General features: G+C 51.0%; 2 protein-coding genes across 4 annotated transcripts in view; one reads left to right on the top strand and one right to left on the bottom strand.

Moving 5' to 3' along the window:
- The window catches only part of SIRT6 (sirtuin 6), a 6,927-nt gene extending 6,702 nt beyond the window's left edge, over positions 1–225 (top strand). For both annotated transcript variants that reach the window (XM_007460519.1, XM_007460518.1), the window contains one exon: positions 1–225. This exon is cut by the window's left edge and continues 1 nt beyond it. In XM_007460519.1, coding sequence (XP_007460581.1) covers positions 1–225 — 225 coding nt within the window.
- A 1,764-nt stretch (positions 226–1,989) lies between these two features.
- Positions 1,990–12,932, bottom strand: CREB3L3 (cAMP responsive element binding protein 3 like 3). 2 transcript variants are annotated; one of them, XM_007460517.1, is made up of 11 exons: positions 12,906–12,932; positions 12,277–12,405; positions 11,524–11,821; positions 10,337–10,449; positions 9,722–9,724; positions 8,536–8,670; positions 7,870–7,976; positions 5,113–5,181; positions 2,815–2,899; positions 2,512–2,608; positions 1,990–2,303 (listed from the first exon to the last, which is right to left on the bottom strand). In XM_007460517.1, exons 1-11 carry the CDS (start codon positions 12,930–12,932, stop codon positions 1,990–1,992), a joined length of 1,377 nt encoding a protein of 458 aa, XP_007460579.1. The 2 variants fall into 2 exon arrangements, with proteins under 2 accessions (XP_007460579.1, XP_007460578.1); XM_007460516.1 differs by lacking the exon at positions 9,722–9,724.
- Positions 12,933–17,532: the final 4,600 nt, after the last annotated feature.

The following is a 17,532-nucleotide window of genomic DNA, read 5'->3' as shown; positions in this document are numbered from 1 at the left end:
CTGCCCCCCCTGCCCCGCCCGCCCACCCCCAAGCTGGAGCCCAAGGAGGAGGCCCCCGCCCAGCTCCACAGCCCAGTGCCCGCCAGCCCCAAGCAGGAGCCCGCAGCTGAGCCCGGCACCCAGCACGACGGCTCCGGGCCCGCCAGCCCCAAAAGGGAGCGGGTGGACAGTCCTGCTCCCCGCAGGCCCCCCAAAAGAGTGAAGACCGAGGTGGTTCCCAGCTGACCGGGGGGCCTGGGGAGGGTGGGGCTGTTTGTAGAAGCCATGGATTCTTTTTTTTTTTCTTACTGGTCTCACTTTGTTACTCGTCTCTGTCCTTGTGGGGAGACCTCAGGCCTCAGGGTGCTGAGAGCTGGGCTCCAGGCCCCGGGGCAGACTTGCCCTCCATTGCACCTCCCTTTAGCTTGGGGCCTCTGGAGGGGGCCTGGGAAGGAGCAGCCCCCCCTGGACCCTGACCTTGGAGCTGACACCCCCCTACCCCCTGTACCTGCTCCACCCCCAGGCTGCAGCCTCTGACTCAGGATGTTCCTGGGAGGTGTGGCCAGGCCCTCTGTGGTTTCCTCTGACCCCTGGGCCCTCACACTCCCCAACCCCTGCCTACCCCCAGACAGCCTTTACAGTCCCTCCCGGAGGGAAGGGAAGCAGGGCCATCATTTAGGAGCCAGACTTCATGGCAGGACAGACAATAGAGGCTCAGATTGCCTTTGGCGCTGGAGGAGGAAGGGTGGGTCCACCTGGCTTCCTCCAGGCTTCCAGAAAAGCCTTCAATGCAATAAAAGAATTTCTTGCATCTGAGTCTGTGTTTGCCATCCACAACCTTGCCCTGGGTCCTAGTCCCTGGGGGCAGGGCTGTGTGGTCCCCTCACCCCCTGGGATGTGTGCCTGGGCGTGCAATCCAGGCCTGGGGGCGAAGGAGGGCCTTACCAGCTGCAGATATTTGCTGAGTCCTCAGTTTGTAATTCTCACTTGCGGGATTCTTTATTATGTGCCCTCTGCTACTAGGCTGTGAGCCCCTTGAGGAGAGAGGCCGTGTTTTTTGATCTCAATTGCAACCCCCGGGCACCTGTGCAAAGCGGGCAGGGCCAGGGTGACGCGTTAAAGGAAGAGCGCAGATGCAGCTGGGGTCAGTCCTCCCCAGCTGTGACCTTGGGCAGGTCCGTTCGTTCCCGACGCCTCAGTGCCCTCATCCATAAAACGAGCAGGGTGGGCAGCCCTGCCCCCCAGGAAGGCAACTGCCGCAGGCCTTCCGCGAATACCCTGAAAGGGTCGGGGGTGTGGGGGGTGGTGCGGGCCACAGCTACCTCGCCCTCCTGCTGTGCCCTGCTTTCCACCCGCCGCCGCTCTCCAAGGTGCTGAAGACGCCCCGGCACCTCTGGTCACTGCTCCAGCCTGGGGGGCAAGGGACCCCCTGCCTCACTCCTCTATCCTAGGCTGGCCCAGTCCCTCCTTCTGTGGGTTGGAGAGCCCCAGACTCTAATTCAGCCCCCACCCCACTCCACCTCCATGCCAGCCGTGTTCTCTCCAAATACTTTTATTAAGGACCGTAGCAGTCTTAGAAAAAGGGAATGGCTGTGAGCCATGGCGGCTCCGAAGTTCAGAGCTCAGCCCGTGCTCCAGGGCCAGGGTCCCAGCAGACTTGGCCGCTTCCTCCTCCCTGTGTTCCAGGGGGCAGGAAGGAGTCCCTGGGCGGGGAGTTACCGAGGCCTGGTGTATGCCTATCTCTCGGTCTGTGGATCAGTCTGTGTCTGTCTTCCTGTTTCCTCCTGCACCTGGGTCTGTATGTGTATTTCTCAGGCTTTGTGGCCTTATGGTCTGTGTCTGAGCATCAGTTTCTGCATGGGCCTGGGTCCCTGGGTCTGTAGCTGTGAGTCTGTGCGTCTCCATCCTGACACCATCGCCGGGGTCTCTCCCTCACCTCGGATCCCTGTGCCTGTCGGTCCACTGCAGCACCCCTGACTAGAGGGGCCTGGGGGCACATACCCGTGGTGCTCACAGCTCCCCCACTGCTACCTCCAGCCCCACGCGCCCTGGGCCGAGTGCTTGTTCAGGCCGGGCACAGTCTAGGAGGGCGACCCGCTCCAGCTCCTTCATGGAGTCGCCCTGGACCAGGGTGCCGTTGTCCAGATCCTCCGTCGAGTTGTCCGGAGCCGGCGGGTCCCGGGATCCCCATTCCCCCTGAGGGCTGCTTGGAGACCCTTCCTGAAGTGCGCCAGCCTTGGGCCCATGTCCTGGGGTTTCGGAGCCTGGCACGGTGTTGGGAGCCACACGGGATGCAGCATCGTTGTGCAAAGTTCTGGAGAAAACTGAGCAAGGGTTGGGGGGGGCGTGAGGGATGGCCTGAGGGGCTGGGTCCCTTCTTTCTTTTAGCCCCCAGCCTCAGGAAGCAGTTGCAAGGGGGCCTCCTCCTCCTCCCCCAGTGGCACAGTATGGGGGCTGGGGATCCAAGGGGAGTGCGCCCACGGGGCAGCCCAGAGGGTTTTGGGGGGAGGGGCAACCCCCTGGTCCACCTACCTCTTACAGGCACGAAGTCTCCGGGGCTCTCGGCTTTGTTGGAGGCGAAAGGGCTGATGGAGGGGAGGATGATGAGGGCGAAGGAGAAGAGCAGGACCTGGTGGAGATGGGGGGCAGGGTCACCCCATCCCTCCCCCTCCCCTGAGCACGCTCGTCTCACAGGCAGGGAGACCGAGGCCCAGAAGACGGGAGCGCGCGTGAGCCGGGGCTCAGGGCCGGCCGTCCTCCTACTCACACTCACCTCCCCCACAGGACCCTTTGCCAAGGCTGACAAGCCCCTTGGAGATGGGGGTCAGGACTCACCGCTATGCAGGTGCCCGTCTGAGCCGACTTGCTGGTGGACTGGACCACGATGGCCTGGAGTTTCTTCAGCTGCTCCAAGAGGGACCTTAGTGGAAACGGGAAGACTTGCTTGATCCCTACATAGCCTTGACCTGCCTCCCTCTGATTCCTGGGGTCCCCCAGCCTGGCTGAAGTCTAAATCCCGTCCATCCTTCAAGGCCCCACTGCTCTTAAAAGTCCCAGAAGCTCCCTCAATAAATCACTGAACATCTCACCCACTTCTCTGCCACCCCACCTTCTCCATCCAGGTTGCCATTACTGCTCGCCTGGACACCGGCTCCAGCCTCTGGGCCCCCCAGGCTTCTCCTGCCTCCTCTGGAGTTCATGCTCCACACTTTTTCAAATGTGAGTCGACTTCTCCCAACCCTCCCAGAGTTCCCATCTCCCTCGGAGGTAAAAGCCCAAGTCCTCCCCGAGGCCCACAAGGCCCTGCACGACCTGCCCCGTCCCCTCCCTGCCCTCCCCTCCTCCCTCTCTCCCCCTCGCTCACTCTGCTCCAGACACACAGCCCCTCACTGTTCCTCCTACGCACGAGCATTCCTTCCCCAGGGCCTCTGCACAGGCTGTTCTCTCTGTACCAAGGACACTGTTCCCCTGCCCCACCCCTCACAGGTCTTTTTGTAGCTGCTTCTTTCTTAGCTGTTGGGTCTCATCTCAAATGTCACTTTATCTGACCTCCCTGCCTAAAATGGCACCCGCCTCACTCCCTAGCCCCTTCCCCCTAGTTTATTTTTCTTCCCAGTGGCTATCACTATTTGAATGGTTTTTCATATATTTTTGTTTGTCTTGAGTCTGTTTCCCAGTAGAATGTGAGTCTTTAAGTGGAGGGGCTGGGTCTGTTTTGTTCACTGTTTGGGTCCCAGTGTCCAGAACTATGCCTGGCACAGAGTAGATGCTAAATAAAAATTGACTAAGTAGGACCATACAGTTTGATCTAGAAGTATGCCAATGTAGCAAATACTCAGTGGAAGCTACTTGGAAACAATGGCTCAAGAATTTTCCTCAGGTTAAAAACAGGTTAGTAGAAAATATACCACCTGGTTGGAAAGTTTAAACATAGCTACATTATAGCACAGAAAGAAAAGAACTAAAATTCCTTTCTAAATACCACCATAAGAATCAATCAATTCCCTGGTGGCTCAGTGGTTAAGAATCCGCCTGCCAATGCAGGGGACATGAGTTCAAGCCCTGATCCGGGAAGATCCCACATGCCATGGAGCAACTAAGCCTGTGGACCACAACTACTGAGCCTGCGCTCTAGAGCCCACGTGCCACAAGTACTGAAGCCCATACGCCTAGAGCCCATGCTCCGCAACAAGAGAAGCCACTGCAATGAGAAGCCTGCTCACCGCAACGAAGAGTAGCCTCCGCTCACCACAACTAGAGAAAGCTCACGTGCAGCAACGAAGACCCAGCTCAGCCAAAAATAGATAAATAAACAAATAAATAAATAAATAAATTTATTAGGGAAAAAAAAAGAATCAATCCCTCACTATTTTCAAACAGACGATTCTATGAAAGCATAAGGCACCAAGCAGTGTCCACACAACATGAAGAATATGCTGATAGGTTTTTAAAAAATAGATCAAGCTGTTTAAACTTCAAACAGGACATCACAGAAGATGGAAATTTAGCCCGTATTAACTCAATTATGGAGGCAACACCGACCTTGTGACAAGATGAATGTATATATGCAGGGGGATAAAAGATTTAAGGTTTAAAAAACACCCAACAACTTGACAGAGGCATACGTTTCTTCCCCAAAGCTGAATGAATGCAACAAAGTCCTCTCTGCCACCAGAGCAGACATCCAACAGTTCAAAATGTGAATCGGGAGGCTGACCACGATGGGGGGAGGAAATACCACCTCCTCCCATCACAACTAAAGTGTTAACACAAGCTATTTCACAAACACCTGTAATGGCATCATCCATGACACCCCCCAAAAAATTGACTAAGTAAATGCACCCACAGATGGAATCACCTACAGTTATCCAGCATACCATACTCCTAGCCTTTAGCCATTCATATGCCATTTCCTCTACCGGCAGCATCTTCCCTTTAGTGAACTCTTATACATCCTTCAAGGGCCCAAGTCCAAAACCTCTTCTCTCTGCAGGCTTCCCCCTTTCTAGGTGGAGCCCTTACCCCCTGCTCTGCCCTGCCGTCACACAGCCTGTCCCCCCATGCCCCCCTCTCCTGCAAGGGACTCTGGGGTCAGCTCCTCCTGTTCTCTGCCTCAGTTTGACCAATACTCACAGGTTCTGCTTCTCAAGATGCAAGACCTTCCTCTGAAGTTCCTGGTTCTGGGCAGTGCAGGCTGACATCCTGAAGGGGCAACATCACAGTGACATTCAGAATATGCCTGTCACCAACAGGTCAAACTAACGTCTCTTTGTGAGGCCCCACTGTACAGGCAGGGAACCGAAGCCCAGAGAGGGGAAGTCATTCATCCAAAGTCACCCTGGCAAGTCTGTAACAAGGCCAGAATTTGAACCTAGTTCTGCCTGGCTCCTAGGTACCATCTTTGCATTGGTGTGGGGGCTTTCTTCCGGTCTGAGCCCCAGGATTGGAAGTGGACCACCAAACTCAGGCAGTGATGCTTTGAGAAGATGCAATAGCATGGCAACTGAGTCCAAGGAGACCCAAGTTACAATCTTCACCCTCCCTGTGACCTTGAGGCGCTCTGCTGTCTGGCCTCAGTCCCCTCATCTGTAAAGTGGAGATACAGTTATCTAGTTCATAGAGCAGTTGGGGACTGACATGAAGTAAAGTTGATTAGGGGCTTAGCAGAGTACATTTGAGGAACAAGACAATGTGATCATTCCATCTAGGGTTTTGGGGTCCAGTCCGGGAACCCCACCTTTCCCATCTGCATCCATCTGTTAATGCTGTCTTGGCCCAGACCACTCAGATGTAGAATTAAAACACTCAAATAATGGGACTTCCCTGGCAGTCCAGTGGTTAAGACTTCACCTTCCAGTGCAGGGGATGTGGGTTCAATCCCTGGTTGGGAACTAGGATCTCACATGCCTTGAAGCAAAAAAACAGAAAAAAAAAGAAAAAAAAAAAAACAACCAAAACATAAAACAGAAGCAATATTGTAGTAAATTCAATAAAAACTTTAAAAATGGTCCACATCAAAAAATCTTTAAAAAAACCAAAACACTCAAATCATGGCATGAGGATATGCTAGTCCTCATATCACAACCAGGGAAGAGAATAAATTCTCCCACTAAAAGGCCCTCCTTCTAAATAACTCATGGGATAAAGAAGAATCCACTGTGTAAATTAAGAAAGACCTAGGGACCAAATGGTAATGACAATGGTACAAACCAAAGTGTATGAGATGCAGCTAAAGCAGTGCTGAGAGGAAAATGTATAACCTTTTTTCTTTTTTTTTTTTTTTGGCCCCTCAGCATGCGGGATCTTAGTTCTCTGACCAGGGATCAAACCTGTGCCCTGCTGCAGTGGAAGCATGGAGTCTTAACCACTGGACTGCCAGGGAAGTCCCCCAAAATGTATAACCTTATTACAGCTCAACCAGCTGAACATACACATTTAACAATTAGCAAAAGAACAACAGAATAGATCTTCCCCACCAAAAGCAAAACAAAACACAACTAAAGACACAATAAAGCTAAGAGTAGAAATAAAGGAACTCGAATACAAAAAGACAACTGGGTGGGAGGAAAAGCCAGAAATTCATTCTTTGAAAAGAATAATAAAACAGACAAACTTCTGGCAAGATTGACCAAGATAAAAAACAAGAGAAGGCACAAATACACAACATGAGTAATTAAAAAGGGCACAACTATAAATTATTCAGAACTTAAAAAAATAATAGAACTATGAACAATTTTATGTCAGTAAATTTGAAATGGAGAACTTTCCAGAAGAATATGGCATCTCAGAATTGACTAGAAAAGAAATAGAAAACCCAAATCTGTAACACTTAATTAAATCACTTTTGGTTTAAAAAGTGAGCAAGCTAAGCTTTTAGGTTTCTATTAAAGAATAAAGAGGATCCTGTCCCTCAGTAGCCTAAATGAGTTGAGAGAGGCGATTGGATGAGATTGGGGTGCACAGTTCTTTTTCTTTTTTAATATTTATTTATTTACTTATTTGGCTGTGCCAGGTCTTAGTTGCGGCACGTGGATCTTAGTTGTGGCATGTGGGATCTATTTCCTTGACCAGGGATCGAACCTGGGCCCCCTGCATTGGGAACGTGGAGTCTTAACCACTGGACTACCAGGGAAGTCCTGGGGTGCACAGTTCTTTTTTTAAATTTATTTATTTATTTATTTATTTATTTTTGGTTGCATTGTGTCTTTGTTGCTGAGCATGGGTTTTCTCGAGTTGTGTCAGGTGGGGGCTACTCTTCGTTGCGGTGCACAGGTTTCTCATCGTAGTGGCTTCTTTTGTTGTGGAGCACGGGCTCTAGGCACGCGGGCTTCAGTAGTTGTGGCCCGCGGGCTCCATAGTTGTGGCTCAGGAGCTCTAGAGCACAGGCTCAGTACTTGTGGTGCACGGGCTTCGTTGCTCCGTGGCATGTGGCATCTTCCTGGACCAGGGCTTGAACCTGCGTCTCCTGCATTGGCAGGTGGATTCTTAACCACTGCGCCAACAGGGAAGTCCCGGGTGCACAGTTCTTAAGTTGAGGAAATTCTGCCTTTCTTCTCCCCGACCAAAGGAAGCCATGACAGCTCTGATGATCAGTGATGCTCAGCAGGGGAAGTAAATGTCCCATCTTCAGGCAAAGAGCCAGGACAAGAAGGATGATACCTTCTTGGCATAACATCTTCTAGGGGATTAAGGGGCCTCGAACCTGAGCCCTGTACCACCTTACTAGGCATTTTTCCATCCTTGCAATTCACGTGAAAAATCGTCTCTCCCAGAGAAGGAAACAACTCTAATTTTGTCATATCCTGAAAACTGTGACCTTAGCTCCATTGCATCCCTCTCTCAGGCCTCAGTTTCCCCCTTAAGTGTGGTGTCCCGGGACCCCAGCCTTACCGAGTTTCCAGGCCATCAATATATTCCTTCTTCTTTTTCCGGCTTTCTTGGGCTGACTGTTTGTTCCGAATTTTCCGGCGGATTTTTTTCAGCACTCGCTCCTCATACTGCAGAGTGACATGGGGAGCAGACTGAGGCAGTCTGGAGGGTCCGCTCTCTTGTCCAGACCCCACAACTTCACCCCATTATCCTCCCAAGGGAGCCATCCCAGACTCAGGGACTTGAGGGCAGACCCATGATGACTTGAAGACCAGATTTTCTGCCCTGAAATTCTTGCAGAATCTCTAGGGGGGTCCTGGGTCCTGAAGGTCTTCCCAGCTCCCAAACCCAGTCCCGTATTGGCAACTGGATTTTGTGCACTGGTGCAATCCCGCCATCTTCTGGCCATCTGTGGGAACAGTGCCTTTCCCGAGGCCAGTTATCAAGACTAAGAGAGGTCTTCCAATTGGAAAAGCAAACTCAGATACTGATATTGAGTGAACAGGCTGGGTGGAGACTGCGGCCAGCTAGAAAGCCCCCACTGCGGTGGCTTTGAGGATGATTTTTCTGGCTCTGGTGACAGACACGTCCTAACATTCTAGTGTGGGAGACCCAAAGGTGAGACTCATGGGCAAGTAGCTGCAGGAAAGGGGGCGAGCTCCAGAGCCAGGGGTCCCACTGACTCACCTTGGTGAGGGGCAGCTGGGTGGGCAGGGTGATGCCTTCTTTGGCCAACAGCTTCTTCTCGTCCTCTGTCAGCACCAGCTCCTGGCTGTGCCCGGTCCCAAGGCTCAACAGGTTGGGGGCTGCCAGGTGATGTTGCTGTGGGGAAACCAGGAGAATTGCTTTGAGGGCAGGGAGAGTGACCGCCTCTGGGAAACGAAAGAGGCATCAGGTCTGAGAAACAATCGATCCATCTGCCGTAGAGTCCCCACTGGCACTAGGGCTCCAAAGAACCAGCACACAGCCCTCTGACCCAGCAATTCCACTTCCAGGAATTGCTCTTTACATATAAGTTTTTCATTTGTTTCACAAGTAGTCATTAGACAGCTATGTATTTAGCACCTACTACATGCCAGGCACTTCTCTGGGCTCTGAACATTCCTTGAAGTGCATTCTGCAACAGCAAAGGGAAAATCCAACACACAAGGCACAGGTTAAGTGAGCCTCCAGGAAATGGGGGTGAGGGGTGTTTCTCCCTGTCTACTTGTTTGTACCTTTGGAACTTGGACTATGTGACTGCATTTGCCTATTCAAAATTTTTAAAATTAAATTTAAATTATGAAATAGAAACATTGAAAATGAAAGAATCGGGTCATCAGAGAGCCAAGTGTTAGGAATGTCACACCATGGAATGGGAGGCTCAGGAATAAAGGTGGAGATTGGGGCAGCCTGACATTCGTTGGATCAAATTCCACTCCCTAGAATTCCAGGCCATGGATCAGCCCAACCATTTTCTCTCCAGGATCCAAGCCTCAGTATGTTCATCTGCCAAATGGGGATAAGGTCTTCCACTTCCCAACGTTGTTCACACACAGAACAACAGTATTAAACTTGACACATTTACAAAAGCCAGTTAGTATTTCCAGAGCAGTCATTCACCTTTCCTATCTTTCAAGACCTGCTGAAGTTCTGCCTCCTCCAGGAAGCCTTCCTGGACCTGCAATGCCCCTCCAGCCTCTCTACCTTATGGGTACACTTCCATGAGCAGTCAGTTGTCCCCTTTTGACCATGAGGTCCCCAGAGGCTGAGCACACAGCTGGTGCTCACCGCGCATCTCTCAAGTCAAGAGGGGTGTTCTGCTCTTTCTTAGAGGTTGTCAGGACAACTTTGGGCATCAGGCAAACTAGAGTTCAAATTCTGACTCGGCCACTTGCTTGCTGTGTGACTTTGGGTTTGCGGCTTAACCTCTCTGGGCATTGGCTTTCTCATCTGAGAAATGGAGGTACTGATTGGGTTCTCAGGTCTGGTTTACCTGTAGTAGAACCCCAGGGCAAGATAGACAGCCCTCAGTCAGTGTGCAATGGGCACAGTAGGCCCAATGGGCCAGCCCAGGGATTAAGCCTGCAGCAGCTGTGTGACTTAGGTCAAATTACTGGACCTCTCTGTGCCCATTTCCTCAAACGTAGAATTGAGATAAGAGCCCCAGTTTTCAGGGTTGCTGTGAATTAAAAGATGATACATTAAGAGCATTTAGAAGAGTGCCTGGCCTATAGTAGATGCTTGGTAAGTTTAAGCCTTTTTTTTTTTTTAATACTACTACTATAGTAGAAAGTATCCCAGCCCAGGAGACAGAGAACTCAGGACTGGGACCCACTGACTTACTCTTGGGGTGTAAGTCAGAGTAAGTGACTTGGACTTACCTTGGACAACTATCAGCCCCTGTCTGTGACTGTCTTCCAGTCTCCAAAGTGAGGGTATTGGGGCCCCAGGAACCCCAGTGCCCTCCCACCTCTGATGCTCCAGGGGTCGGGTGCGGACTGCTCACCAGGTCCCCGCCACTGCCAGAGAGGAGGAGGTCTTTCACTGTGAGGTTGCAGTGTGGGGGTGAGCTGGCCAGCTCAGCCTGCTCCCCGGCGTACAGGCCTGGGCTCCACATTTCTGACAGGGCAGATGGGGACAGAGAAAGGGAGGGAGTCAGGCGGGGGGCCCCTGAGCTCCCAGCTTCTACTTCCCTCCTCCAGCAAAGCTCCCAGCATTGACCCCAACGTGCTAGGGATTTGTAGCACAGCTTGGGGCCCCAAGACCTGGTGCCTCAGTCTCCCCTCCACCATAAGATGGGAACCCAGATTCATCAGGACATTGTCAGGGACCCACTGTCAACCCGGGAGGGAGCAGCTGTTATTGCCCAGGATTATAGGCTGGATCTGCAGCTGGCCTGGCCTTATCTCTCCCTTGGGGAAAGGACCAGGTCTGATTTACCTGTGGTTCCCTCCCACCAGGTACCTGGCAAACTGTAGGTGAGCTGCTCTGGAGAGCAGACTTCAGAGTCAAATAGCCCTTTGCTCTAATCCCGACTAGGTGGAGCTGTGTGACCTTGGGCAAGGGACTAAACCTCTCTGAGCCTTAGTTTTGTCAAGTCTCCAAAGGGACTAATAAACGTTCCCATACCATCGCAATGCTCAAGATACAAAGGATACCCTGTTGGCGGTGGCTTCTGCATCAGGCCTTTCTCCAGGTCCAGGGGCAACACCCCAAGGCCTGGGATCCCGTGACCTCACACACTTTCATTGAGCGTCTACTATGATCCAGGCACGGAAGGTACAAAAATGAGGTTGCCAGCATGATGCTTGCGGCAGGAACCAGTCTGCCAGGGGCGCATCCCACCTTTGCGGCTCTGACTCATTTCTTAACCACCTGGAAAACGGGCCCATGACAGACAGCATCCCAATAGCCGTCTCAAAAGGTGGGTTTGCATGGGTTTCCCTGGTGGTGCAGTGGTTGAGAGTCCGCCTGCCGATGCAGGGGACACGGGTTCGTGCCCCAGTCTCGGAAGATCCCACGTGCCGCAGAGCGGCTGGGCCCGTGAGCCATGGACGCTGAGCCTGCACGTCCGGAGCCTGTGCTCCGCAACGGGAGAAGCCACAACAGTGAGAGGCCTGCGTACCGAAAAAGGGTTTGCGTGTACAGTGCCTGGGAGAAGGTGAGGGTAGTTGACAAAGACACAGGACTCACCCAGGTCTATGGCAACGGAAGCCTCAAGCCCTTGGGCCACTGGCCCAAGGTTCCTGGTGGGGCAGGCAGGGCCAGTATGGTAGGAGGGGCAGGGCCCCTTGCCAGACTCTGCGCTATGGCAGCTGGCCGGGGTGGCAGCCACCCCACTGTGTGGAGGGGTGTCCTGGGGGTCGGAGGGCAGATCTTCTGAGATGCCACTGTCACTGGCCGCAGGAGACCAGGTCGGGGAGCTGGGCACTGATTCTCCAGAACCCAGGATGGAGTTGAGGAAATCATCAGAGTTCGGGCCTGGCAGGACCTGTTAGGACGGAGAGGGACGGTGGGAATTAGGAGGCCTATGTTTTGGTTTGGATAGCTGTGTGTCTCTGGGCAAGCCACTGACCCTCTCTGGGCCTCACGTTTTCTTTCTGTAAGATGGAAAGATCTAACACTCCTCGCCCCCAGTGTTGTTGGAGCCTGAACACAGTCATGTAGCCCGGGAACAACATCCAACCGTGTCGAGGCACAGGCCCCAAGTTTAAGTCTGGACCCAACTCCAAACTGCTGTGTGTGTGACCCAGGACAAGTTACCACCCCTCTCTGGGCCTCGCTTTTCCCCACCTATAAGAAGGAGGTGACGTCATCTGCCCCTTAGGTCGCTGAGAGGTTCCATACAATAACGTGCTTTGCTAAAATCTCACACATGAGCAATAAATGCACAGAGCTGAGTGGGATCCTGGCTCTGGCCCTGGGGTAAATGCAGCGGGTTATCACCTCGTCCTCAACGTGGCCCCAGTCCTCGCCCAGCTCTATGTGTCTCAGGATGCCGTCCTGCCGGTCAAACAGGAGATCCAAGAGTTCCAGGCTGTCGATAGGGCACGTGAGACTGGTGGAGGAAGACATCTGGGGCAAGGAGGGGACATTTGTGAGGGTCATGCAGCCCTTCTCCTCCCCACCACCCATCTGCACACCACCCTGAGGTCCATCCTGCTCCAGTTCTATCCCGGCTCCAGCCCCAAGGTCGGGCCTGCTGCTCCTGCTTGCTGGACTTCTGTCTCCAAATCTGTGTTTTGGGGCCAACCCAGAGACTCCTGGGGCCTGACAGCCAATTCCTTTAAAAAGTGGTAGACAGATGCCCCCGTGGGGATGATCAGCCGATGGAACTAGCCCTCTCCTGCACTCCCATGCTGCCCAAATTCCCCCCTTCTGGAAGGTGGGAGGACCAGGAAGAAAGACCAGGAGCAGCCCCAGAATGGAGACACAATTTTGGTCGTTGCATTCTCCCTCTGGGCCTCAGTCTTCTCATCTGTAAAATGGGATGTGAGGTTCTTGCCAACCCTGGGAGTTTGGGGAAGGTTCCTGGCATAAACCCTCCCTCACCTGGAGACCCGTGCAGGGCTCACCTTTCCAACTGCTAAATCCCCATTCATGAGCCCGGCCAGCTCTTTCTCCAGCCACTTCTGCGTCTGCTGCGAGCTGGGGGCTCACCCCACCACCAGGGCTCCCAGGCTCAGCCGGCTCTTCTCTGTGGCTCTGTCACCACCCCTAAAAGATGCTGAAATAGTCCTGGGGAGCTCCTAGCCCACCCCCAGGTGCTGATTGGGGAGCAGGCAAGACAGACAGGGTTAAGGGCCAGTGACACGGGGGCAGGCTAGGGGGAGGGGAGGGAAGACCGTTATCTCAGATGTTCCGTGCTTTTCCAGTCGGCAATGGGCAAAGGCCAAAGTCTGGGGAGCCGCGGCTCTCGCATGACCTCTCCCCTACTTTCAGGGACTGTTTCTCGTCATAATCCCTGGATGTCGGCTCCAGGAGAGCCCAGGGCCCCTGGCTGGGTCCTGTCCACTCTCAGAACAGAACCAAGAAGAACTGCCCAGGCCTCCGCTAGAGCCCTTCCCTCTGCCAGGAGCCCCCTTCCCTCATTGGAGCTGGCAACCCCCAACCCCCTGCCCGCAAGCAAGCTCTCCACGGCCAAACCAGAACAATCGATTCCTTCTAGAATCTTCTATCATTCATTTATTCTCAATAAATATTCATTGAGCCAAACTTATTCCCTCCTCAGGGCCTTTGCACTAGCTGTTCCCTCTGCCTGGAACTCCTATCCCCTCCACCCCGAATCTATCACTGCATTCACATATTCGGGAATGTTTTCTATCTGTGGATCTCAGCCCAGTTAGTTGAGAGGCCGTCTCTGACCCCTCACCAGAGAGAAGCCCTCACCCTGTACCTCTTTATCACATCACTGGTTTCACTGAAATCCTCACTATCTGAAATTTTCTTGTTTACTTGCCTGTATTCTTCCCTCATTCCTCCCCTGCCTCTTCATGTGAGTGACTTCGGGGCTAAGATAGAGGCTCTTTTGTTCTCAGCTGGGTCCCCAGTGTCTAGGAAGTGCCTGGCACACAGGAGGTGCTCAGTCAACTCTTACTCATTGGGCACCTCCTGTGTGCCTAGCACTATTTAAGACCCTGGGGATAAGGCAGTGGATGAGCTAGACCATAAATGCATAAACACACCAGAAAACTGACAAATGGGCAAATGCTACCAAGAAACTAAATGTCATTATATAAAGGGCAACAGAGGGCTAGCAAAGGCTTCTTTTTAGAAGGTGACATTTAGGGACTTTGCTGGTGGTCCAGCGGTTAAGACTCCACGCTTCCAGTGCAGGGGATGTGGGTTCAATCCCTGGTCGGGGAACTAAGATTTCACATGCCATGTGGCATGGCCAAAAATTTTTTTAAAAAGAGGTGACATTTAAGTACAGTCCTGAATGATGAGAAAGAGCCAGCCACTGGGAGATCTAGTGGAAGGGTGTTTCAGGCCAAGGAACAGCATGTGCAAAGGTCCTGGGGCAGGATGGGGCCTGGCGTGTTGGAGGAACAGCCAGGAGGCCCATGTGGATGGAGCAGAGTGAGAGAGGGAGGAGGGGAGGGCAGGGAGGATGTGGGGCAGGTCGTGCAGGGCCTTGCAGTCTGTGGCAAGGAGTTTGGATTATACGAAATACAGCAGGAAGTTGTTGGAGATTAGTGAATGGATGACGAACATTCTGTGTGCCGGGCACGATGGTAGGTGCTAGGTTTACACAGTAACTCAGACACCCTCCTTGCTCTCAAGAAATTCACAACCTGGTGTACATTTCTCCCTGGACCAGCCATTATTTATTCATGCATCAAAAATTTAAGGACGACCTATCATGTGCTGCGCCAGAGTGGTTCTCTTATCCGACAGTAACATCTGTGTTTGTCACAACTGGGGGTGCTCCAGGCGTGGAATGAGTGAGGGTCAGGAATGCTGCTCCACACCTCACAATGCCTGGAACGGCCCCACACAGAGAAAGTCTGGCCCGGATGTCAGCAGTGCCTGGCGGGAGAATCCCTGCATTACGGTAACTGTCCCCCTCTGAATAGGGGACATTATCTCACTCTTGACCTCTGCATCTCTTATTTCCTTTTTAACCACTCTGTGTTAGATTTGTGTGTGTGTGTTGGATTTTTTAAGGGGTTTGTTTGGTTTGGTTTGGCTTTCCTAGTCATAATATTTATTCAGCCTTTGCTGTGGAGGCTCCTTTCCAGGGCAGTGTCAGCAGGTGGAGAAAGTAGGTGAAGTTTGACTTCTGGGCTTGTCTCTGCCTCCCCCTCACTCCCATTTATGACTCTGAGGAGCCCCGGTGCCCTTGACATAGAACTTCCTCCTCTTCTTATCAAAACCTGCCAGAATCATGGATCTGGTATTACTCATTTACACCTTCACATAGATTTAGACCCCATAGTCCACCTCCCCAGGATATTTGTACTTTTTTGTAATTTTATAATCACGGGCTTTGGAAGGCTTTTATATGTCCTAATGAAGAGACGTCTGAAAAGGTAGGATAAAGATAAGCGTTTGAGGGACAAGAGGACTTTCTGATGCCCTTGGAATCATATGACCTGATTTACTGGACATGACCACATGCTTCAAAGTGATGCTAAGTTGGAATCTAAAGTAAAATTCCCACAATAGATTCCACCAATGTGTTTAAGCACGAAACATGGGACTTCCGTGGTGGTGCAGTGGTTAAGAATCCGCCTGCCAATGCAGGGGACATGGGCTCGAGCCCCGGTCCAGGAAGATTCCACATGTCGTGGAGCAACTAAGCCCGTGCGCCACACCTACTGAGCCTGCACCACACCTACTAAAGCCCACACGCCTAGAGCCCATGCTCTGCAAGAAGAGAAGCCGCCGCAATGAGAAGCCCGCGCACCGCAACGAAGAGCAGTCCCCGCTCGCCAAAACTAGACAAAGTCTGCACGCAGCAATGAAGACCCAATGCAGCCAAAAATTAATTAATTAATTATTTTAAAAGTATGAAACATAACACAAGAGGATGCTGTGTTGACTGAGGAATACTGTGTTAATAAACAGCTTTGCAGAGCTTGTCAGAGCCTGTACAACACTCTGTAACACCCTTGGAAGGGACAGAGTTTGTAGCATTTCTTAAACATAATTGCGTAGGTGTGAGTTTTGTTTTTAAGTTGCACTTGATTGATACTGAACCATTTCTGATATATGAAAACGTTTAAAGATACCCACTAGACTGACTGCAATACAAAAGACAACATCAGTTGTTGGCGGAAAATCTGGGGCAACTGGAACTCTCACCCACTGTTTGTGGGAACCAAAAGGGTCCAACCATTTGGGGAAACTTTGGACAATTGGGAAATCTCTTATAAAGTTAAACATGCATTTACCATATGACTTAGCAATTTTATTCCTGGGTATTTACCTAAGAGAAATGTAAATATATGTTCACAGAAGGACTTGTACCTGAATGTTCACAGCAGCCTGATTCATAATTGTCCTGAACTGTAAACAACTCAAATACCCAACAATAGGGGAGTGGATAAACAAACTGGTATATCCATACAACACAATAGCACTCAGCCATAAAAAGGAATAAATTACTGATACATTCAACAACATGGATGAATCTCAAATGTATTGTGATAAAAGAAGCCAGACACAAAAGAATACTGTAGGATCCCATTTATACGACACCCAGAGAAGAGGCAAAAGTAATTCTTGGCGATAGAAAGTGGTTGCCTGAAGTAGAGGGGGCAATTGAGAGGACAGGGACATGAAGGAACTTTCTAGGGTGGAGAAAATATTCCATATCTTATTTTTAATGGTGGTTACATGATTGTCTAGAATTGTCAAAACTCAGCCAATTGAACACACCTAAGACCTGTGCATCATTACTGTAAATTAATTCTACCTCAATAAAAAACATACTAAATACATAATGAATAACCGCGTACACAATGCGTTTAGGAAAACATTAGAAACAACCAAAATATCTGTCAATAGGGGATTGATTAATAGAGTCTCAGGTGTTAACACAATGGAATATTATGTAGCTGTGAAAATGAATGAGGGTTCTCTTTATGTACTGATATGGGACAATATTGAAAATATATGGTTATTTCAGTGTTTCTCAACATTTTTTTTATTCTGGCCCTCCCACAAGGAGTCTTGAAGACATTTTCCTAACTGCTCCACCATGAAACTGTAAATCCACATGTATTCTATATACATGCTTGTGTACCATATGTATATCTGTGCTTTATACAATAAAAGAGTAAGATTTTTTTTCACCCCTTAAGAACTAGTTTTCACAACCCCCTTGAAGATAATATCTTTCCCATTGAAAATGCACTGGTTAAGTAAAAATTAAGGTGCACAACACAAGATACTGTCTGTGTGTGACAAAAGGGAAAATGAATGTGTATACATGTTTCTTATATATTTATAGAATATCTCCGGAATGAGACACAAGAATCTGGTAAAGGTGGTAACCTTCAGGGCTGGGAGCTGGGAGGTGGGATAGAGAAGGAGGGCTTTTCTCTGCATAATCATTTATTTTGGAATTCTCAGCCATGTGCCCGATGTACATATCCCAAACAAAGAAATACAATTTAACTTAAAAAAAAAAAAAAAATAGTGGCTTCCCTGGTGGCGCAGTGGTTGAGAGTCCGCCTGCCGATGCAGGGGACACGG

This window comes from Lipotes vexillifer, unplaced genomic scaffold (assembly GCF_000442215.2).
Source record: "Lipotes vexillifer unplaced genomic scaffold, Lipotes_vexillifer_v1.1 scaffold1011, whole genome shotgun sequence".
NCBI classification, from domain to species: domain Eukaryota; kingdom Metazoa; phylum Chordata; class Mammalia; order Artiodactyla; family Lipotidae; genus Lipotes; species Lipotes vexillifer.
Note: the sequence above shows the minus strand (reverse complement) of the source record. Positions and strands in the feature narration are given on the sequence as shown.

What these genes read in the sequence shown, in the direction of transcription:
- CREB3L3 (XM_007460517.1), bottom strand. Translation starts at nt 12,932, where the DNA reads ATGAATGGGGATTTAGCAGTTGGAAAG. An exon ending in GGGGCCACGTTGAGGACGAG is followed by an intron (nt 11,822 to 12,276) that starts GTGATAACCCGC and finishes CCGTCCTAACAG; the next exon opens with GTCCTGCCAGGCCCGAACTC. An exon ending in CATCTTGAGAAGCAGAACCT is followed by an intron (nt 2,900 to 5,112) that starts GTGAGTATTGGT and finishes GTTTCCACTAAG; the next exon opens with GTCCCTCTTGGAGCAGCTGA.